At 40.5% G+C, this 23,860-nt stretch overlaps 1 protein-coding gene across 8 annotated transcripts in view; it reads right to left on the reverse strand.

Annotated features, from left to right (window-relative positions):
- Positions 1–23,860, reverse strand: part of ADAMTSL1 (ADAMTS like 1) — an 872,819-nt gene that overhangs the window by 31,306 nt on the left and 817,653 nt on the right. For 6 of the 8 annotated variants that reach the window (XM_053205052.1, XM_053205051.1, XM_053205050.1 and 3 more), the window contains 2 exons: positions 2,830–3,042; positions 1,038–1,218 (listed from right to left, as the gene is read on the reverse strand). In XM_053205052.1, coding sequence (XP_053061027.1) covers positions 1,038–1,218; positions 2,830–3,042 — 394 coding nt within the window. The other 2 variants (XM_053205054.1, XM_053205057.1) reach the window with 2 other exon arrangements.

Genomic DNA, 23,860 nt, shown 5'->3' on the forward strand with positions numbered 1-23,860 from the left:
GCAATTTTTCAGGAGCTGGGATGGGGGGTTTGAGAAAGGAGAGGGACGGCTATGTTACAGTTCAGGAAGGGTATAAAAGGACATTAATCATTCCCATGGAAACCTTCCCGTCAGCAAGTCAAACTGCTGATATTAATGAGCGTGTTTCATATTTCATTGAGTCTCTCCTGGTTTCAGCTGCTCCTTATGACTCAGCTGGCAAAACACAAAGCGGTTGCCTAAGTAGTATATGAAAGTCCCACAGACAGGTGCTAAAGGGCCACTGCAAGGCCCAGCCAAGTCCCCCCAGGCTTGGGGTGCCATGCTGGTGCCAACTCTAAACCCATCCATTATCCCTTTAACTACTGCCTGCAAACTGGGGGTAGGGTGCTCTGTGTGACTCATAGCTTCTCTAGGCTGTAAGAGGCAGAGATGGTGGGTGTCATTCTGAGACAAGATGCTGAGAATGTATATCCAACAGTGAGGCGACTATAGAAAATGAAGATTTATTGTGACTTCAGCAGGATGCAACCCTTCAAAGACAAGGCTAGGGTAAGATTTCCTCACCTAAACTGGAGTACTGATTAGCACAGTTTTTGAAGTTAGAAGAAAGGGGAGGGGCTGGGGTTGAGGTCAGTAATTCCTATCTCCTCAGCACCTCAACTGCAAACACATTTCTCCTCTTACAAACAAACTGGAGAGCCCGTTTCTTAGTGCAGGATGCAAGCTAGCTCTTGCTAGGGCCTGGGATGCTCCTGTTCCCTGAACAGATCCTCTCGGGCACTTGGGACAACCAGATAGCCCTTAGCCGGCCGAGTGGTAAGGGAATAAACTGCCGAGGGAGGAGGCCCATCCTGAGGGATATCTTCTGCACAGTGGAGAGGCCTGACAAGTCTGTACCTAGAGAAAAGAACAGTGTCTTGGATGGCAGGCCCCCTTGCCGGCACTCCGTGTCTCTCCCTGTGCAGTGCTGGACAAAGGCTAGCCACCAAGTTGGCTAGAAGCCAGGGCCCAGCCTTGGGGTTGGGGAGCCCCGAGCCAGTATCTGCCACACTCACCGAGAAGGGCAGTCTCTCCGATTGCATGCGATGGGCTGCACGGCAGGGCGCACCTTCCCTGCACAGTGGGTGGGGTTGACCTCTGTGCTGTTCAGGAGGCACCTCAGGCGGGGTTGCTGAACGCCCCTGTTACCGCAGGAGGCTGAGCAGGTTGCCAGTCTGTCCACGGACCACCAGTAATCTGTCACAGGAGGAGGATCAGAGGTGAAAAGAAGACTGCATTATTGCCCATGCTCTGTGGGCACGAATTGTTATGAATGAGGCTCTGTCAGTGGGCTCCATTCCCAACTTATGCAGGCAAGTGGCATCATCTCCAGGAGACTCAGTTGGCTTATCCGTAAAGGGAGTACAAAGCCTCTACCCTGTGAAGTTATTGTGAGCACCAGATATAATGAAGGGAAAGGGCCTAGCCCAGCACCTGGAGCCCAAAGAGTATTTAGAATCAGTGCCTCTGGTCCTTAATATTTTTAAGCACACTTCCAAAGTGCTTTTTCTTCCTAGTGGTTCAGCAGAAAGTGACTTTATTTTTCAACAAAGAGATATAAAAATATCACAAATAACTAACACTCATATTTATACGTGCACATTTGTGTTGGACTTTGTAGATGTTACTAAATGAAAAAAAACCCAGTCTATCCAGAGAGTACTCTGGACATGAGACAATGACGTAAGGGAGAAATTCAATTTCTTTGGATTTTCTTTTTGGGGGTCTGGGACTCACTGGTAGGAAAGCTGTTAAAAATAACTGCGGGCTGGTAAATTGGGAGTGCTTATTTGCAAGGTCGTATATTACAAATCTTGCAGATAGGCACTGGCTTCTGGTTTTCAGCAGAGAATGGCTGGTTGGCAAGAAAATGGAACATTTACTTTCCTGTCTTGAAAGCCAAATGGCAGGGGAGGATGTTTAAGGGGAAAACCCATTTGCTCAGAAAAATCTCCCTCCTCATGTGCTACACTGGCACAAAATTCTGTCCCTTCCCACAGAATACTCCATTTTAGAATGCATGCAAAAGAATTTTGCTTTCCCTTAAAATAATCACACACAGGCCACAGGTTAGAACTAACCTACGGGAAACTTGAAAGCCTCACTTACTTTCTATTTAACATGGCCCACTTTGGGTTTATTTCTCACTGTTTTGGGCTCATTCACAACGCTTTCTTGGTGCAGCTAATGCCAAGCCCCTCCCAAGGGCTTTCTGACCCGCCTGTGTTCCTGGAAGATTAATGCATGAGCCATCCAGTCTGTCTTTGATGGGGCCACAAGAAAGGTGCCTGCAAAACACTTAGCATGTGACTGCAGTTTAAGACTCTTTCGGACGATAAGCAGGTACTGGCACTGGCTTGAATCTCCAGGAGAGGAGGCAATAACCAAGCAGTTCTGATCAAGAGGTTATTTTTTAACAAAACCTACAGAGAAAACTTGCACATGTGTGTTTGCATGCACAAGTGTGTGTGTCTGTGTGTGTTTCTTACTAAATAAGCATAAATGAAACTTTTTTTTTTGACTCTGATATATCATGGTGTTTCTTTGGTCCACGGCAGCACCAACATTGTGAGGCAGAAGGGCCCACTTATGAAAGCAGCACTGACTTTTCCAGATTCTGCTGGGACGGAGCCTGGTGGCTCTTCTGAAGTGCCTCATTGTATGGAAACATGATTCAGCTTTGACTTTCATGCTCTAGGAACCACTGGAGATCAGAAATAATTTAGTTCTATTAGATAATTAGATTCTCAGGTCAACTTTCTTGTTCAAACAATAAGCCCAGCACCTAAAGCCTGAAGGGTTTCTTACCTTGGATCACCAAAGAGGCTTTTTGCACAAGCATTCCTGCCTCATTCTGTGCAAGGCAGCTGAATTCCCCTTGGGACCCGCCACTAAGATTTGCAACCTGGAGAATCTGTCCAGCTGCCAATATATGATGTGTCAGTCCTGGGACAGTGGCAACTGGCTGACCACCATGGAACCAGGTGATATTTGGGGTAGGATGACCTTTGATGGGACAGCCTAGAAGAAGAGAAGAGAGAGAAGCCATTGATAAAGCCAAGAGGGACATATTCCTGACAAGTTCTTTTAGTGTCTCTGTGGCTCTAGAAGCCATACATGCAGTGTAGCCCCCTTACCAGTGGCATTTTTCTTTTGCTTGCTATTTCCAAGCAAATAGATGTTTTTATTCTCTGGAATTCTGGGAAGGTGACTATTATTCATTCAATTAAGTAAAAATTCTCAGAGAATACAAACTGCTTATTTCTATGTCCTTGTAATTAACCTTTAAAAAATGAAGCAGTTAATATTCACTCATTGAAAAAATTTTCAAGTTAATTAGTTCCTACACTGATTTTCTACTGGAAGAAATCACTTCTTCAAATGTAGTGAGTTGGAAAAGATGCTACATAGTAACAGTAATCAATTTAATTGGTAAAAGTCTAGTATCTGCTACCATTTTACTCTTTATGTGATTTTCAAGCCAAAATTTTTTAACAGACTCTAGGAAAGCAATTGTAAACACCAATTTCATTTTTCTATCAGTCAAGAACCTTGGCCTTCTAACAGCTCTTACCAAGCCTGCATTTGGACATGTATGATATTCTAATTATCTACATAGTCATTAAACATACTTTGATACATTAAAATTCCAAAATATTAAGCTTAGATATTATGTCTACTCAAGCTTTTGTAGCATAGAATTATTAAAGTAAACTGATTGCTGCTGTGAGAAAAACCTGATTTTCTTTAAATTCAGAGTACTCGCTGAATTTGCTGTTGTGTCCTCAACAACTTAGCTTCCACAGAAAATTTATTTAGAAGCTCAAAAACACATGGTAAACCAGTCAAAATTAAAGATACTGGCAGTTTTCCCTCAATTTAGTTACAGAAGTAACGATTTTGCGCCTACTGTTCTGGGGACAGATAAGAGAGTGATGGTTATCTTCCTTCTTGCAAGGAGATCCTAGCTGGTATTGAATAAGAAACAAAGCACACTAATAAAACTGAGATGTAAGGCAGAAAATGATGAGATCTGTGAGACAAGAGAATGGCCACCTGCAATGGCCACCTATGGATCTGTAAGAGAAGGAATTTTCCAATGTTGTCTTCTTTTCTATTCCGGGGTCAACACTATTAGAATTTATACTAGGAGGCAGAGCTAACACAGGGAAGGTCCTTAGAGATGATCTAGCCTACATGCCAGAGGAGGAAGCTGAGGCCCAACGATGTTAAGATACTTTCCCACGATTAAGTGGCAGCCTTTCTGATTCCTTGCCTTGTGTTCTTTCCTTTCTATCTGACAGTTGTATAGCTGCACACCAGCAAATTACTTAGCCTCCCTGTTATCTCTTTTCCTTTGTCTGCTCATTCCTTTTGTCTCCTAATGCCCTAATTTCATATATACATATATACATATATACACATATACATATATACATATACACACACACTTTGAAAAAGGGCCCTGGAAAAATAACGCTGTAATTGACTGTATGAAGTTCAGGATGGGATACCACTGTTACAGAACCCAGTTCTTCATTCCTCCCTGTATTGACTCACTTTGCCATGTAACTTTGCAGTGGCCTTTCATGATGGGTGGGTTACATGTACTTCCCCACCTCCTGATTTGGGGTTTGGCTATGTGACTACTTTGGCCAATAAAATGAGTCAGATGTTACACTAACAATGAACGATATGAAAGAGAAATTAAGAAAACAATTCCATTTATAATATCAAAAAGAATAAATTACTTAAGAATAAATTTGACCAAGGAGATGAAAAACATGTACACTGAAAACAACAAAATGTTGCTAAAAAATTAAAACATAAATAGGATGCTATGTTCATGGTTAGAAAACTTAATATTGTGAAGATGTCAATAACCCCAAGTGAACTACAGATTCAGTGCAATCCCTATCAACATCTCAGTGACTTTTCTTTTTTTTTTGCACAGATATAAAAATCCATCCTAAAGTTTATATGGAATCTCAACAGATACTGAATAGCCAAGACAATCTTGAAAAAGAAGAACAAACTTGGGGTTTTCACACTTCCTGATTTCAAAACTTAGTAGAAAGCGACAGTAATTGAAACAGTATAGTACTGGTAAAAAAGATGTACATTATAGACCAACAGAACAAAATAGAGAGTCCTAAAATAAACTCTTGCTTATGTGGTCAAATGATTTCCAACATGGATGCCAGGAGCATTTCATGGTGCTGGGAAAACAAGACATCCACTTGCAAAAAATGAAGTTGTGTATTTACTTTATACCATATAAAAAATTAACTTAAAGGTATAAAACTCTTAAAACACAGGCAAGAGTCTCATGATATGGCATTTGGCAATGATTTCTTGGATATGATACTACACAGTTAACAAGAGAAAAAAATAAACTGGACATCATTAAAATTGAAAGTTTTTGTGTGTTAAAGGACACTGTCACCAGAGGGAATAGGCGACCCACAGAATGGGAGAAAATATTTGCAAATCGTGGATTTGATAAGGGATTAATGTCCAGAATATATAAAGAATTCCTACAACTCAACAATATAAACAGTCAAACTAAAAAAAAAAAATATGGGCAAAAGACCTAAATAGACATTTCTCCAAAGATTTTAAAATGGCCAATAAGCACATGAACAGATGCTCAATATCACTAATTGTTACAGAATGCAAATCAAAACCACAATGAGCTACACATCACATCCAGTAGGATCGTTATTAAAAAAAAAAAAAAAAAAGGAAATACCAGTGTTGAGGAAGATGTGGGGAAAGTAGAATCCTTGTGTATTTCTGGTGGGAATGTAAACTGATGCAGCCACTGTGGGACATAGTATGGAGGTTCCTCAAAAAATTAAATGTAGAATTAACCATATGCTCCAGAAATTCCACTTCTGGATATATATAACCAAAGGAATAGAAAACCAGGACTTGAATAGCTATTTGTACACTAATGTTTATAGTGGCATTATTCACAATAGCCAAAAGGTGAAAGCATCACAAATGTCCATCAATGGATGAGTAGATGAATGAAGTATGACATGTATGTATGATAGAATATTATTCAGCCTTAAAAAGGAAAGAAATTCTGACATGTGTGACAACCTGGATGAACCATGAACACATTAATGAAAGAAGCCAGACACAAAAGGACAAATATTCTATGATTCCACTTATGTGAGGCACCTAGTGTAGTCAAATTCATGGAAGCAGAAATTAGAATAGTGATTGCCAGGGGCTAGAGGAAGGGGAGCATAGGGAATTGTTTTTTAATGGGTACAGAGTTTCAGTTTGAGATGATGAAAAAGTTCTGGAGATGGAAAGCATGATGGTTGCACAATGATGTGAATGTAATTAATGCCACTGAACACTTAAAAATGTTTAAAATAGTCAATTTTATGTTATGAATATTTTACCACAATAAAGGAAATGAGGCAGATGTGCTGGTATACCAGTTCCAAACCTAAACCTCAAGAGACTGTGTGTTTTTGCTTGTGCTCATGTGCCTTTGCTATCACCAGTAGAAGAACATGCCTCGACTGGCCTGATGATCCCAAGAGGAGGTTGAGAGAAATGTGGAGAACAGCCAAGTCTCCCCAGCCAAACTCAGTTTAGTTCAGCTGAAGTAAGTAAGATCAGTAAAAATAAATGACTGCTATTTTAAGCCATTGAATCTTATTATTATTATTATTTTTTAATGTGGTGATAGCTAACTGATACACTTAGGGGGAAGGGAGTTCCAAATTTCTCCTAACTTATGAATCCAAAGCTTGGGATAGGGCAAAGTTTCTGCCTGTGTGCTGATCACCTATGTCTTCTTATTCAGATACTTAGGAGGAGCAAGTTCCCTGCACGTTCCCAGTGGCATCTAGGCATCTAATATTTTATGAAGTCTGTGGTACTGACATTATACTCCTGTTATAAAATGGAGGTAAAAATGGCCTTGGGGAGAGGTGTATAGAAATCAGTCTACTGGGGATCTCCTGGGAGCAGCACTACTGAACTCTCTTCAGTCCCAACTGTAGTCTGGAGTTAGATGCTGATTTCATTTTCTAATAAAAGGCAGGAATACTGTACATTTACTTAGTCAAATAGCATGATTTAAAAAGTGAAGCTTGAAACCAGTATAGCTTTTCGGACTTGCCTAAACAGGCCAATATATGTCTCAATCACATCTGCTTTGAAGGGGGAAAAAAAAAGGTGTCATACATGGTTAAGACGCTGGTTCCAGGAATCATTATGTTTGGTCAGTGGGGACAGAGCCCTGGTGAGGCTGACTATATTCTAAGTTGATAAGTAAGAACTTTGCTATTCCTGAGGAAACATGAGATATTTGGCAAGGAAATCTCTCATATTTAGCCTAATCTTCATTTTCCAACTCCATTAGGATTGATTTTCTGAGAGAGTTTTTAAGCAGAAAAAGGAGCAGTAGCAGCCTCAGGCTGTTTTCTATGGCTGATGAAGTTACTTCTCTGGGAGCCAGGAATCCTAGTCAGCTAAATAGGAGGTCCATTTGCATAACAATTTACATTTATAATCTTCCCTCCTTCTTGGAATCAGGGGCCAGAGTGAGCAGCCAGGACATCTCTCTTGGCCCATCTGGGTCTTGAGTCTTGGACATGCTCCCAGGGCCTTCCAGCCTAGTGCTCCCAGTGCAGATGAGATGGGGCAGAGTTCCTTCTAAGGGCAGGCATCAGGGCTGCCTTGACATGAAGTTCTTACAACTTGAGAAAGACTCATGAGTAGCAGCAGCGAAGACAGCTGTATGGAGCAGCTGTCTTCCTAGTAATGCCTCTCATTCTGAAACCTATCAGGATACAAATCAGTTTTGTAGAAAGTTTTAAAAAGAAAAGCAATTTTGTCACTCTCAAATGCACTGACACAGATTCATGACTCTCAATTAGAAGCTTAGATTTCAATAGGGTTCTCTGGTTTCATTTTTCTAATCTGTAAATGAGAGTTTTGACTGAGTCAATGGTTTTATAATTGATAGTTTCCTGGGTCCCTAAGGGGCTGCAGAGGTACCTGAGGAGGGGCCTTTGAGAGGAAATCAGCATAAGGTGGGGCTCTGGGGATTCTATTTCCATTTCAATAATAAACAAATATATTGGGCTTCTGCATAAGAAGATTCTACGATGAATAACCACTGAATTAGATAACGTTTAAGGTCCTTTTAAGGTACCTAGATTTCCCAACATCATTTCAAACTCAGCATCCTCACCCTCTTCTTCCTGCTCCCCAATAGCCAAGTACCAAGGGTAAAATAGACTATTCAATCTATATGGCTTAGATCATTGTGTAGTGATACTGAACTATGCCAATGAAAAGCTCATGGAAGAGATGTTACATATGAAAGTTATTGAGGATTAAGGTAAACTGAGGGGTGCCTGGGTGGCTTAGTTGATTAAGGTAAGTCAGGAAGAGAAGCTATTGCTTATCTCCACCCCTGGAGATGGACGAGTTTAGTTTTAAGCACAAGTTTAGTTTTAGGCATTTAAAGGTTGTGATGGAACCAGAGTACAGAAAAATCCATCAAGATGATGGAGATAAAAATGGAAGTCTGATATTTGCTACAAATTTGGGGAACCAATTTCATACATGTGTGTGGAGAAAGTCTTCAATGAAAAGAGATCAAGCCTCAGGACAAAACAGTGGGAGAATTCTAGCATTCAGTGATTGAAGACTAACGAGGCGGTATTAAAGAAGTCTGAGAAGAAATGGTGTGAGAGGACAAAAATTGAGACTATGTGATATCATGGAAATCCAGAGAGGAGAGAGATTACAGAAACTAGTTGTTGGAAAATAAGTGATTAGTAAGAATTTGTGTAATGAATGAATGGCTTCATTTGTTTACAAAAATAACCGAATAAACAAACATTTTCCCCACAATCGCTCCACTCCCTGCTCAGGCAATAGGTAAATTCATCCTCACTCATGTTTGAATGATCAAACTTCCAAGTTAATAGAATCAGAAATAGAAGTGTATGATCAAAATATCCTATTCAATGCTATGCACACCCATGTATTGAATTTAAGAGAAAATTTACCTCTGGGTCTTCAATCTTTAGAAGCAGACCAACATCTGGGTTATTAAGAAGATGAAAAACTAAAGAGGGTGAATGGGAATGTTTCAAATGTAGCAAAACAAGAACAGAGTAGATCTCGGCCAGAAAACTCTTCAAACAGCTTGACTGGGGATTCTAGCTTCCAGTAATGGTGAATAACTTGGTTGGACTAACCTTCCTGCAAATAGCAATCATAAAATCTAAACAATAACCACGACAACCCCCATTAAACAACTCTTTGAAAGCAATGAAGAGTAACCAAAAGCAGTGACAGAAACAGGAGGGTAATCTATCCTAGAAATTCAGGAATTGCAACAAGTGTGATTTGCCAGCTTGTAGCTTGCTACCTGAGCAAATTCCTCAAAGTTCATGTGGCTCAGAGAGGTGGCTTGACATGTCAGAAGACAGAGTCTGGGGGTTGTTAGAACAGCTGAAAAGTTAAGGGAAAAATCCTGGAAGAGTCACAGTGGGGATAAACCTCAAAATCTACATAAATCCTGTCCAAATTCTTAGTATATAAACCCCAGGGGACCCAGCAAAAGAACAGCAGCTAGAAGCTGAAAGAACAGAGTAGAAAATTCACTTGGTGTTCACTGCAAGGAAGACAGATGAACACTCTTCTGGGGAACATAACAGAATCCAGAGTCTCTACAATATACCATTTATAATGCTCAGTATATAATAAAAACTATTAGACAAGAAGAAATGTGACCCATACCCAAACAGCAATTTTTCTCAGGATTGGATGAATTGTGAGATGCAAATGTTTCAGTGAGTGGACAATGATTTTAAGCAACTATTATAAATATGTTAAAAGACTTAAAGGAAAATACACTCATAATAAATGAATAAAGTATCTCAGTGGAGAAGTAGAAACTATAAAGATAAATTTCAGAGCTGAAATGTATAAAAAATGAAATAAGAAATTCATCAGATGGGCTCCAACAGAAAGTTGGAGATGGAATGAGTCAGTAAACTTAAAGCCTTAAAGAGTATACTAGTTTTCTAAGGCTGCCATAACAAGGCACCACCAACTGGGTGACTTAAAAAATGGAAATTTATTGTCTCACAGTTTTGGAGGCTAGAAGTCTGAGATCAAAGTGTCAACAGTGTTAGTTCCTTCTGATGGCTGTGAGGAATAATCTGTTTTACCCCTCTCTTCTAGCTTCTTGTGGTTTGCTGGCAGTCTTTGGTGTTCCTTGGCTTATAGATGCATCACTCCATGCTTTCATGTTCACATGGAGTTTTCTCTTGAGTGTCTCTGTGTCTAAATTTCCCCTTTTTGTAAGTCAGATTAGAACCCTCTCTAATGACCTCATCTTAACTTCATCATCTTCAAAGAACTTATTTCTAAATAAGGTCACATTTACAGGCTTATAGGTACAGAGGGTTTGGAATTTCAATATCATTTGGGGGTACATAATTCAACCCATAACAGAGGACTATCCCAAGCAGAGCACAGCAGTCTGAATGAATTGATGAGATAAAGAATACAGTTCAAAGAGGCTCAGGCAGCTAGATGTTGTTGAGGATTTTGGAGATGAGAGTGCTACATAGAAAAAGAGCTCCATAAATCTGCATAAATTCATCCTGACAATCTGCTCAATTAAAGATATAATGCATAACTCTATAAAGCTGAGCAAAGAACAACTAAGGAGTTGTGAGTCTAATAGTTCCCAAAGCTCAAATAGGGCTGGGAGACCTTGAAATTCTGACCAGCCAGATTGGAATATCCTTGTTGATCATCTGGAGTATTCAACAGAAACCCTAGAAGGGGCTACAATAAAGACTACTCTAGAGGTGCCTTAATAATGCTTAAATTAAAAAGAAAGTCAAAATTAAACATTGAATAACTGTTTAACAGAAGAAAATCCAACAATCTCTAGAAGACAATAAAATTCAGATACCTACTTACACAAAATTTACACCATCCAGCACTCAATCAAATGTTAACTGATAAGTCTAGAAGCAGGAAATCTGATCCATAACCAAGACAAATTCAGTCAGTGGAAACAAATCTAGAAATTATAGGGATTATAGAATTACCAGACAAGGATATTAAAGTAGAATGTTAAAAATATGTTAAGTATTTAAAGGAAAACATGCAGATAAGAATAGAAGGTATAAAAAGAATCAAATGAACTTCTAGAAATGAAACATACATCTTATGAAATGAAGAATTCACTAGATTCAATTTAAATCCTAGAGAAAAAAATTTGTGAAATGGACGATGCAGGAATGGATAATTGCCAGAGTGAAGCAAAGAGAGAAAGAAAACTGAAAAAAATATCACATGTTCAAAAACATATGTCAGACAAGGATATAGTTAGACATGTGTAGCTGTCAAAAATATAAATGTCAAAAATGTGTGGTTAAGATTTGAGCATTTTAATGTATGTATATTTCACTTAAAGAATAATTAATTGGGGGGGAGAGGTAGAAGTACAAGTGAAACAGAAATGACAGCATGTTTATTGATGCTGGGTGATGAGTGTTGTTTACTTTGTATATATGCAAAATTACCCATAATAAAAAGGAAAAAAAACCATATTTCTGTTGTCTAAATCATCGATCATCATGAGCAACTCAGCGTCCAGAGTTGCTTTTCTTTTTTTAATTTATTTTTGAGAGACAGAGAGAGACAGAGCACGAGCGAGGGAGGGGCAGAGAGGGAGGGAGACACAGAATCCGAAGCAGGATTCAGGCTCCCAGCTGTCAGCACAGAGCCCGACGCAGGGCTCGAACCCACGAACTGTGAGATCATGACCCGAGCTGAAGTCTGACGCTCAACCGACTGAGTCACCCAGGTGCCCCCCAAAGAGTTGCTTTTCACATATTCTGCTCATTCTATGTTTTTTTCTGTAAGGGTTTAACACATTAAAAAATTTACTGTTCCAGCCTACTTTCAGATCTTTCCTCAAACACTTTATAACCTGCCCAACTTACAAATTCCTGCTCATAGGTTCACCTTCGTTCATTTAGCTCTGTTGAAGTCAGAGGTCACTTTCATTTGTACTTCTATCACCCTTGATTCCCACAACTTTGGTTCAGTTGCTCTGTATGGCAGAAAGTGCTAGTGATCCTATCATAACTGTCCTTTCCTTGGAGTAAAAGAACCCCTGAATTTCAGGTATATAGCTGACTGGAATAGAGACATTTCCCATCCCCCTTTGCAATAAGGTATAGGACATACAACTGCCTTCAGTGAGATGAGGGGGAAAGTGATGTATACACTGCTTGGGACATGTCTTTAAAAGAAAAGGGCTTGCTCTTGTTACCCCTTCCTCTATCCTCCATGTATGTGGAGTGAATCATCTTGGCCCAGGTGTTGGATGTCCCAGTGATAGGAATGCCAATTTTTTTTTTTTTGGTCTGGGTCCCTAGATGACATGGTAGGTTGTCAGACCATCTTTGGAATGCCTTCCTCTGGACTGCCAAGTGAGATAGAAATACACTCCTGTCCTGCTGACTGTGATTTTGGCTGTTATAGGTTGTTGAATGCATATCCTAACTATGACAGTCCTAAGTATTCTTTCCTTTACAGGGCCAGTGTCCTGCTATACAGGTTATTGTGTTTTCCTTCACATCTGTACAGTGACCAGAGAGAACGTACTTCTAGTAAGTGTGACTACTCACCATGCATTGAAAATGCTATTAGGGAAGTCTGCTTTCAAAGGTAAAGGGAAAGTCAAGACCAAAATAAAGTAATTATTAACTAAAACCAATGAACAAAATTTCTGGCCATCTGCCTTTTCCATCACTAATCTGTCTTTCAATGCTTTTCTCATTCTCTTTAAAGACTTACTTTGTATCCAGAAGTGGTATCCTCCCCAGAACACGTGTGATGCAGGCCTCTGTGCTTTTATGTACATATTTATGTGCATGTCTCTATGCGTACACAGTGGTCTCTGAGGTTTGCCCACCGCAATAGTCAAAATAAGAAATCTAACATGAATTCCCACAGTGTATGTTCCCAGTGAATAATTATCCATGTTTCACTGCTAATGAGAAAACCTGGCTTGTAACAGGGGTTCCTTTCTGTCACGGACATTTCTCATTTGCTAAAGTAAAAGAGGTATCAATCATTTTTTGAAGGTGAGCAATCTCTCTGTGTGCCATTTCACAAGGACACCAAAATCAGGGGCTAACGTGTTCCACACCTTCAGAGAGACCACGTAATGAACCACTCCCCTGCCCCCTCTGATTCAGTGAGGATGTTGACAATGTTTCATGCAGGGGCTAGCATCTCCTTTTCTGTTTCCCTCCCGGACACATGAACGTTGACCATTTCTGTCCTCCCGACTGCAACGCCTACGCCAGGAAACAGTCAATCAGCAGGGAATGACAGTGCTCTCTTTCCTCAGACCTCTGTTATTACAGGTCTTGAGTTGGTTAGGTGTCTGAGGAGGAAGCAGTGCTTGGGAAGCCTGCCTAGCTAATGAGAGTTCTGGCAGCAGAAAGCCTCTCTCTATCAATCCTTTTCAACCAGTGAAAGAAAATATTGCCTTTAGGCCTCCATTCCTAGGTCTACTGTGGCTCTAAATTGAGCCAAAGCCAGGTGTGATTCATACTTGTGTGAGGGTTTTTCCTCCTAGTTTCACCTACTATTTTTTTTTAAATACATTAACTGGAGAGTGATAAAAGTTTAGAATGAGGGAGAGGTGCACAGTAAGAAAATCAAATTAAATATGAAATTGCATCCTCTGGGAGTCCGTTTAGCTGTAACCTGCCACTAGTTGACATCCCTGATTAAGTCAAATTGACCTCACTGACTTTCTTCATCTTTGTCTATTTCACATTGGTTTCTGCAACTAAAGTAGCCCCACTCAGGGAAACAGGTTGATTCAACAGACGAGGAAAACATGGGGGAAGAAAACTGGGAGGCCTGGTGGCCCTGGCTTCCACTTCCTTGCACCCTTTGGAAGATGCTGGTTTACCTTAAAGATGGGGAGATAGGACTGCCTTTGAGGCACCTGTCTAGAACGAAGCTCTGAACTCATGATGGTCATTACTTAGTGGATATTGTCATTGAATTGAAGGGCTGAAAACCAGTAGAATTTCTGGTCGGCTGAGAGAGAGGCAAGCAGCTCGATTTATGGGCTTCCTTGTAGGATGGATGAAGCCAACTCGGGCATTTGTCAGCTGCTCATCACCTGAGGGAGACACATATCCAGAGTTGAATTCCATGAGCTCTTAGCCTTCATGAGAAGAAGGCAAGAGTTCAGGGTGCAAATTCTTCCATCTCTCCTCCCTCGGCAGCCAAATAGTTCAGAAAAAGGCACCTGAGCTTGATAAACCAATTGTATAGAGCAAAAACTGTAAATAGACTGAAAGAGGCCCAGAAGGAACAATGGTTTGAAAATGGAAGACACAGTCTAAAAGAGGAGGAGAAAAAACTAGTGCTCTGGAGGGTTTCATTTATTTAACCACTATCTAAAGGCAAAGAAAGCTGTGGCAGATTAGGACGTGCTGTGTAAAAATATTAAAGACGTGGCATTATTACTTCATGAGCTGGCTCTGGGCCTGTCAGCATTTCCATTATAATCCCGTATTTTTCACGGAGTTAAAACTTACTATAAAAATGATGTGTGCTGGGATGAAACTTGGCACTTGGTGGAGTCAGTCTGGGAGTCCTTTCCTTAATTTAATTTTACAAAACTGGAAAATGCTCAGCCATTTAAATTTATGGAGGGATCTCCATGCTGTGCGTGGTATACGGTGAGCACTGGCCTCACTCTAAGGCCATGGGGTGACGGACGAGAGCAGAGAGGCTGCCTCTCCACATTTTCTGGCTGCTCCTTTCAGGTTTGGTGTTCCCTAGAGTTTGAGAGATGGTCTCTAAAGCAGCATAGAATGGGTGGGAACTGGCACCAGGCAGTAGGCTGAAAGACATGATTAATTCATATCGGAAAAAACTCAGTTCCTTACTCCCCATTTGTCAGCTGGACCCCAGAAGGCTGTGGGGGAAGACACACAACTTTAATTTTCACTCCGATTTTTGGGACCTCCCAATAAGCTGGTCGAATAAGCAGGCCAAGACTATTCCCATATACATTTGCCCAAAGAAAACTAACTTTAAAACATTCCTGGAAGAAAAGGAACTATACAAGCCCATTTTCCATTCCCCAAATGTCTTTTTACCCCTAGGGCAGGCTTTGGGTTTCCACTGGCAGGGGGTATGCTAATGTCTCCATGCTCTTGGGCATCTGGTACAAGAACTTGATATATTTCTCAGCATGAAAAGTAGCTCCGTCCAGATTTATGACTTGATTAAAGCCTTGCCTTCTCCAAAATGGTTTGGTTATTGCTTGGCTACTGCCCTCAGCCAGTACCTTAGGATCTGATTATTCTCTTACAGGTAAGGAAGGTGATTGCCATTTATGATGTCCATACGTACAGAGTCTCAGCTATGAAAATATAATTGCATTGTCTAAGTTAGAGTTTGGCACTGCTGAACAACATGCTTATCCAGGGTTGACTGGGCTACCTGGGGGTGGGGGTTTGGAAACTGGTCCAATTTCTTTAAATTCACATTAGTGTTGACGGGGATTGAAACTATCTAAAGTGGATAATACACAGAGTTCCCATGTGTCCTTCTCTGCCAGCAGGCTCTTGGCATGAAACGCACCTTTAAAAACACATCAGCATTTTTTTGAAAGTTTCAAATTTCTGGGTTTATAAGTCCCTGGTTGACTCTACCCTCAGGCTGCTGGCAGGTGCTACCAGGCCTGCAGGAGGAAAGACTGGGGTGACCCCAGAGGAGGCCTGGCTGGAGGCTGTCTGGAGCAGAGGAAGGGAGTTTCAGTCCACTGATGAGATGGCCTTTTAATGAAGCCCAGAATGTGGATCTTGCTTGGGCCATACCATACTTTTGAGGAGGGTCCCAAGTCTGAACCCCCCTCTCTGTGTGTGTTTAAAGGTTACAGCCACCAAGTCTAGATTGTGTAAGGAATAAGACTGCTATTTCACCTTTGGCCCAAATGGGGACAATATTTCAGGGCTTTCAAGAAGTCCTCTGTAATAATCTAGGTGCTACTGCTGTGAGAAATGATGGTTTCAGACTCTATGAATATTCTCTTCCCTTGCAGAATATAGCCGTCCTCACCCCCTCACGCCAGCCAACGGAGAGGCCAGCTAGAAAACATCCAGATTAGGCTGGGGAAAAAAACAAAAGCCAGCAGCAGCTCAGAGCCAACATGCCTTCATGAACTCAGCCTAGGTTTGGCTCGCTTATGGGCCAGAGTCTTTGCAAAATAAATAAAAACCCACACACGCAAGAAAAGAGCCTTCGCTCACAGCCCCGTACACACCCCATTTCAGTTCTCCTCTGCTGAACCAAAGCCACAGAACAGCAGTGGATGTGAAGAATGGCTAATATTCATAGCAGGTATCCTCAGAGGCCTGACTGGGGCACACCACAGAGTTCAGCGGCAAGTCACAGGAAGGAGTAACTGCTGACGAGGGATTCCAGGGTGAGCGGTAGGGGTGGGGCTGCTGGGGGAGCATGAAGACCTTGCCTGAATTTATTATTCCCACATAAGCCTCCTGGGTCTTGAGACTCCAGAAACTCCTCAACAAAGTAAAGAAAATAATAAACAATGTGACTGAGGTGAATAAGGGGAGGGTTAAGCAGGCGGGCTGAAGCAGGGATGCGAGCCATGTGGAGGGAGAAAGGAGAGAGATGGGAGGGATTTGGTGGTGAGTGTTTGCAAGAATGCTGCTGGCTAACTCTGCTGGTGTCATAATATGTTCTGGCAGGTGATGTCTGGCCTTTGGCAGCCAAGCCGGAAGAGTGTGTAGTTTGTAAAGGGCCCAGAAATAGAGGTGTCCTATGAAGAGGTCAGAAACCTACAACCCTGACTGAAAAAGCCATCACGGCAATGGGACACAGATCTAAAGAGCAGAGAGTGGCTGTCCAAATGCCTGCTCTTTGTCTCGCAACATACATTTCTGATACTGATTTGTTTTGGATTCTAATCCTCGTTGCGTTTGGTTCTCAGATCTGCCTTGGTCCTCTACAGTGCAGAGACTCCCTTGGAACATTTAGTGTGCTCCCTGGTGATTTAAGGTTGAGGTGGAAGTTCAGACCCTCAGGGCAAATCTGACCTTGGAAAGAATCACCTGGACTTAGAGACCCTAAAACCAATGCAGTCTCCTTAGGGAACTTGGGATTCTAGGCAAAGTAGCCCTGAGTGAGGCAGAGGGCATGATGCTTTGCTGGGAACAGAGAACTTATTGATTAAATTCATTCTTTATGGGCTTTCCTATTCTCCAAGCACTCACATCAGGTGAAAGTAGAGGGTCTAGAATGGGAGAGGAAACAGGGCTATTGGCCTAATCTCTATACAACTGATGGAAGTGAGAACTAATGTTTCCACTGAGCTCTCAAAGGCATTCCAAGGACAGTAGAGATATGAAAGGCTAAAGATCCAGGCTTGGGGAGAGCAAAAACACGTACCGTGGGGATAGGTAATGCCTGTTATTCAGTAACCTCACCCGGTACCTACACTCCACGTTAAAAGGTGCAATTAGCATTCCACTACTGTTTGGCTCCTAGAGCTTTCTAAAGACGAAAGCTGGGAAATACCAGGAAATAGGGAAAGAAATAACTCTTCCTATAGTAAGGAGACTTTTTTTTCTCCTAAAATGCATTTTTGGAGTATGAGTTTGCAGGGTTGGGCTGAAAGAGAAGTGTTTACAATACGGTGCTCACACATTGCTATCTCTTTGTCAAAATAATTTCTTAAAAACTAAGCAGTAGAAAGATTTTTTCGTCATTGTTGATAAGAAAGTCTAGAGCAAGAGTGGGCAATTTTTTTTTTTTAAAGGCTGCACAATATATATTTTGGACTTTGTGGTCCATATGGTCTCTGTCACAACTACTCAACTCTGCCACTATAACTTGAAAGCAGCCACAGACAATAAATAAATGAAAAGGGAATTAAATGGGCATAGCTGTGCCCAACTAAAACCTTAATTACAAATAGGTGGTAGCCTAGACTTGGCCGAAGGGCCAACTCTGGTCTAGCGTATGAGATCATTAGAGTTTCTGTATGCTAAGAACCACACAGTGTAGTAAAACCACTAAATGCCTGTGCAGAATGTATTTTTACCTCTACAGACAACTGCCATTTTCACAAGAGAAGAAAGATGGATTTAATACCTTCTTTGCTATGTAACAGGCTCAATTAATTGTTTTAAAGAAAATCCAGTGCATGTTCATTATAGGTTAGAAATTCAGATAAATATAAGAATAAAATAATCCTGGGGCGCCTGGATGGCTCGGTTGGTTAAACACCTGACCCTTGATTTCAGCTTAGGTCATGATCTCACAGTTTATGAGACTGAACCCTGGGTCAGGCTCCATGCTAACAGCAAGGAACCTGCTTGGGATTTTCTCTCTCCCTCTCTCTGCCCATCCCACGCTTGTGCTCTCTCTCTAAAATAAATAAATAAATAAATATTAAAAAAAAAAGAATAAAACAATCCTAATCGTATGAATGTTGTTTCTTCTAATCATACATGTGCACATATATCACTGAATACGTTGATAAATCTCAGTCTCATCAATGAATATAGGTCTACATCTTTCTTTTAAATTGCTGCTTAAGATTCTATGTGTGAATGCATCAGAACTTTTGTTTAATCAATTCTCTATACATAATTACATTGTTTCCAATTTTCCATTAATATAAACTAAGGTATAATAACTTTCTTAGTATATATAATCTTTGCATCCAGATATCTCTTAGGTTACATTACATCTCTGAGGTAGCATTGCTGGATCAATAAGCATCATTTAAAAATATATTGCCTCCAGAAATGTTATACTAATTTATGCCTTGGGCAACAATGGATGACAGTAAATGCCAAATGATTATTGGATATTGTGGTTGGTAGGCAGAATAATGATCTTCCAAGGATAATCACATCCTAATCCCTGAAACCTATGAATATGTTACCTTGCATGGCAAAAGAGGCTTTGCAGATGTGATTAAGAAAGGATCTTGAAAGGATCGTGAAAGGGAAGATTATCCTGGATTATTCAGGTGGGCACAATGTAATCATAAGAGTCCTTATAATGGGAAAGGAAGGGGGCCAAAGTCAGAGAGAGATGTGAAGAAGTTGCTAGATGTTGGCCTTGCAGATGGAAGAGGGCCAAAGGATGTAAGTAACTTCTAGGTGCCGGAATAGGTAAAGAAATGGATTTTCCTATAGAGACTCCAGAAGGAACACAGCCTGGCTGATCTTGATTTTAGCCAAATAAGACTCATTTCAGACTTCTGGCCTCTACAACCATAAAAGAATAAATTTATGTTGTTTTAAGCCACTAAATTTGGGGAAATTTGTTATAGCAGCAATAGGAAACTAATACAGATTTTGTAAATGTTTTTCATCTTTGCCAATCTCCTCATATTTAATTAATATCGTCTGATTATTATTTGCATTTATTTACTAGTAAGATTGAATCTGTTTTTGAGCTTTCAATGTATAGCAAGTCGTTAGTGTTGCTGGGTCATGGATATCTTTGAGAATCTGAAGAAAGTTTTATTAGAGAAAAGTAGGTTTGCACATATGCTAGGGAGCTTACAGCCTCTTAAAGCTCATGGTCCCCAGGATAAGAGCTTCTAAAAAAAAAAAAAATAAATAAAAAAATTAGAGAGCAGGGCTGGAAAAGGTACCAATGATAGCATTCTCTTATTCAAATCCAGAAACATAAAACATGCTAGTACTCCCTGGCTACATAAGACTTGATGTTATAAAAAGTGCCTGGCTTAGAGGGTGGTCACCAGTGATCCGGCCAAGCAGATCCTTCCTGCAACACAGAATACAAAGATGAGGTACTGTCCAGAGCCCCCTTTTGTTCTCTACCTGTTTTACCCTCTAGCTTTCAAGCCTGGAAGCAATTTGGTTTCTGTTCAGAAATTCTTACACCAGCCATTTCTTTCCGTTTTCCCCTCTTAAACAATTAAGTCTAAAAGCCACCAGGTGAAGCCAAAGAAGGCAGCAGCATTCATAGGGAGGAGGTGGGAAGTCATGGTAGACCAGAGTGGGGCACTAGGCCTGAGCAGAGTGAAGAGGGCATCTACCTGAGGATTGTGGTGATGGCTTGGTGAGGGGTGTCAGACACTGAGTGGGATAAAGACCACAACTGTGGGGGGGTAGAGACAGTGGTGATAGATTATATTGAGAGGGTTTGATTAAATAAGTATATATATTAAGGGTAGTGGGAGACAGATAATTGCAAATATTGAAAGGGTAAAAAACAGAATAAATACTGTGGTGTTGGACAATAGTTGGAGATGTAAGGAAGGACTCATGAATCCCAATATACAGACACAGAAATAAAACAAATGTGTTTGCACGTGTGTATATGTGTATATGTATAGATAGACAGACAGGCAGACAGTTTTCATTTCTCTGCACTGAGAAGGATTGAGAGCAGTGATACTCCAAAAGCAATGAACAGACCTGGGTCAGAGATCTGGGTTTCTAAATATCAATTCTCCAAGGCTAGAGCAGGTAAATTTCAGGATGAGACAGAGAGTAAGAAATTATCAAAGATTCATATGGACATATCAAAGGGTACAGGAGTCACCTTAAAGAGGCTCTAAATGACTGAATCTGAGAAATTTCTTGCATAAAAGTAAAACAGGTTAGCAATAGATTATAGCCCATTCAATAAGACAGGAATCTGTGAGTCCATGCAGATATAAATAAGTAAATGAATCAATTGAGCGTTAAATGAGGAACAGAATATTTAACATAGTCTCAAAGCATCTCTTCACAAAATACATATTACAAGGGCAAAAAGGGAGACTTTAGAATGAAAAAGCCTGGCAGATACCACCTTAAACAAGTGATTGGAATTAACATGAACCGTAGTGGTACAATGGCAATCATGATCATGTGATCGGGTGTAATGGGAAGAGTTCAGCATCACTTTTGTGATGTTTCTGCCAGAGATGCATAACTTGAATCTAATCATGAGGAAACCTGAGACAAATCCAAATTGAGGAACATATTTTAAAATAGCAGTCCCATAATCTTCAAAATGGTTAAGGTCATGAAAGTCAAGGGAGCCTGAGGAGCTGTTCCAGATTGAAGAAGACTTAAGAGACATGAAAACTAAATGCAGCATGGGATTTGGGGACAGATTCTTTTGCTGTTAAGGACATTATTGGGACAACTGCCACAACGTGAAGGAAATGTACACTGGGTGATGGGGTATTGTGCTGTCAACTCATTCGGACCAGGTAGAAAAAATTCTTTATGTTATACTTCCAACTTTTTTGTGAAATGGAGATTATGTCAAAATAACAGTATGGTAATGAAAAAAGCAATTCTTATACCAAATCAAGAAATAGAACAACAGGTGTGGGAGAAAAACCTTCTCGATCTGCCAAGGCCTTAGGATTTAGAGGACTGGGGGATTGATAAACACCAGCACCCAAAGCAGTAAAATTGCTGACGGTTGAGAACATGGGGTTGTTGGAGCTTCATTTCTCATACGTTTCATCAGATTTTAAGTACTTTTAAAGATTTGAGGAAAAATAGCAGCATTTGAGTAAAACAAAGTTATTATGTTACAGGTTTTGTCTGTAGTGTTTAATGGATAGACATTTTCAGAGGACAATCTGGGTGGAGAAAGCAGGGAAAATCCTTCAAAAGTCATGGAATGGGATGTGTTTTTTGCTTTATTGAATATAAAAAGCTTATAGTTAAAAGTTTGTAAAGACTTCTAAACAAAAGTTTTGTTTTATTTTTACCTCCAATTTCACTTTGTATCATATTTTCTCTCTAACTCCACCATTTTATGAATGATTTCAGTGTGCTTAGAAGAAGAATCTTCCCCCAAATCTCGAGGCCCTCTCTATGTTCCTGACTTACATTCAGAGCTAACTGTGACGAGTCACTCCCTGAAGCATGGCTTTGAGCAAGGATCTGAGATACCGCAAAAGTTCATTAAAGTTGAGAATAGCAGGATTACAAGGAAAATAATTAAGAGGGGGTGCAGTCTTTATTGTTCATATAGGAACACTGTGGTCATTTTCTTCTGGGCCTAAATTCTTCTCCTGGACTCAGGAGGCTGGCAGGATAACAGACAAGCTTGTGCCGGCTTCTCTCTGTTGATACCATTTCAAAGAGTCACACATTAGACACGATGGTCCCTGCCATGCTCCAGAAAGGGCCTTGAATGAATTTTTGGTCTTATCTCCTGGCAACAAAAGACACAGGGAGCTCATTATTTCTGAGCTGGCACTGCCCGCAGAGAAATGGAGAATTCCATAATCATAATGGATTTTCACATAAAAACGTTCTTGACAGAATGATGTTTTTGGAATGAAACCTGTCTTTCTACGTACCTTTCAGAGATAAAGTAGTAAAGGTGAATGATGAAAGAGAGTTTAGACTTTTAAACAGATACAGACATCTTACTAGGTTATGTTTCTAGAATAAGAGTACAATTATTATTGTCATCATTTCTTCCCTTTGGACTGAATCTACTTTCTAAGATTTGCTCTGACAGGCTGTAGTGGATAGGGAACAGCAAGTGGTCAACAAAATTCTTTTCAGCTGAGTAGGTTTTCAGAGATGGTGCAAATCCTCTTCTATATTTAGGAATGCTACGTGTGCTCCTAGCATGGGGATATCCTGGCAAAATTTCTCTCTCAGACGACCCATGAGAACACTGAAACAAAACCAGAACCCAACTATACCAGTGTGTAACCTCATTAGGATTTTAAGGGAGCTGAAATGTGATTCTGACTCACTGCCTTGCTCTCCTTTCTACCAGCAAATGGAGGATGTTTTCCTGTGTATCCAGTTGTTTGTCCAAGTTGTTTATCCAAGTTGTTTGTCCTGTGTATCCATAGAATGGGAGACCTAGAGCATAAGCTGAGTGATGATCAAGATGTGGAATTCTTTTTTTTTATTTGAGAGAGGGAGAGAGAAACAGAGGAAGAGTGTGAGTGGGGGAGGGGCAGAGAGAGAGGGAAAGAGAGAATCCCAAGCAGGCTCCATGCTGTCAGTGTGAAGCTTGACGTGGGGCTTGATCCCAAAAACTGTGAGATCATGACCTGAGCCAAAATCAAGAGTCAGGCACTCAAATGACTGAGCCACCCAGGGCCCCAAGATGTGGAATTCTTGGCATAGAGTGGAGGTGTATGAAATATTTGTGGAATTGTGCTAGGTTTCCAGCCCAGATTTTATTCATTTATTCTTGAATAGTTAATACATATACTTCGAAATACTTCATATGATTCAAAATTTAAAGGGTAACTAAATGGAATGTTGAAATTCTCCCTCTCATTTCCCCCTCATCTTTCCCCAGCTACATGGTTCCTCTCCTCACAGGGCACCAGTGTTCCCAGTTTCTTATGTATCTAGAAAGTACTTTTTTGACATAAAAGAGGACATTAAAACTGATGCTCTCAAGAAAACTACCTTCCTCTTTTTTGTTTTCCTTTCAAGAGCAAAGAACAATTAAATGGGCTGCTTTTTTTTGTTTAAAGCTCTAAGAGCCTTAAAGTCAAAGGAAGCCCTCAAATTTTAGTGTTAAGGCCAATATCCATGGGTAACAAGAAGTTAAGGAGTATGTGTGTGTGTTGGGAATGACTTCTTATTCAGGAGAGAAAAAGGTACTACAAAGCAGAAGCCGGGTGATAATTCTGCTTCACAAAAGAAACTGAAGCTAATTCTGGTAAGAGGTTAAACAAACTTGATTTCCCTAATATTTTCCAAACTCTGCTTTTCCAAACTTTTCCTGA

The sequence above is a fragment of the Acinonyx jubatus genome, chromosome D4 (assembly GCF_027475565.1).
Source record: "Acinonyx jubatus isolate Ajub_Pintada_27869175 chromosome D4, VMU_Ajub_asm_v1.0, whole genome shotgun sequence".
NCBI classification, from domain to species: Eukaryota; Metazoa; Chordata; class Mammalia; order Carnivora; family Felidae; genus Acinonyx; species Acinonyx jubatus.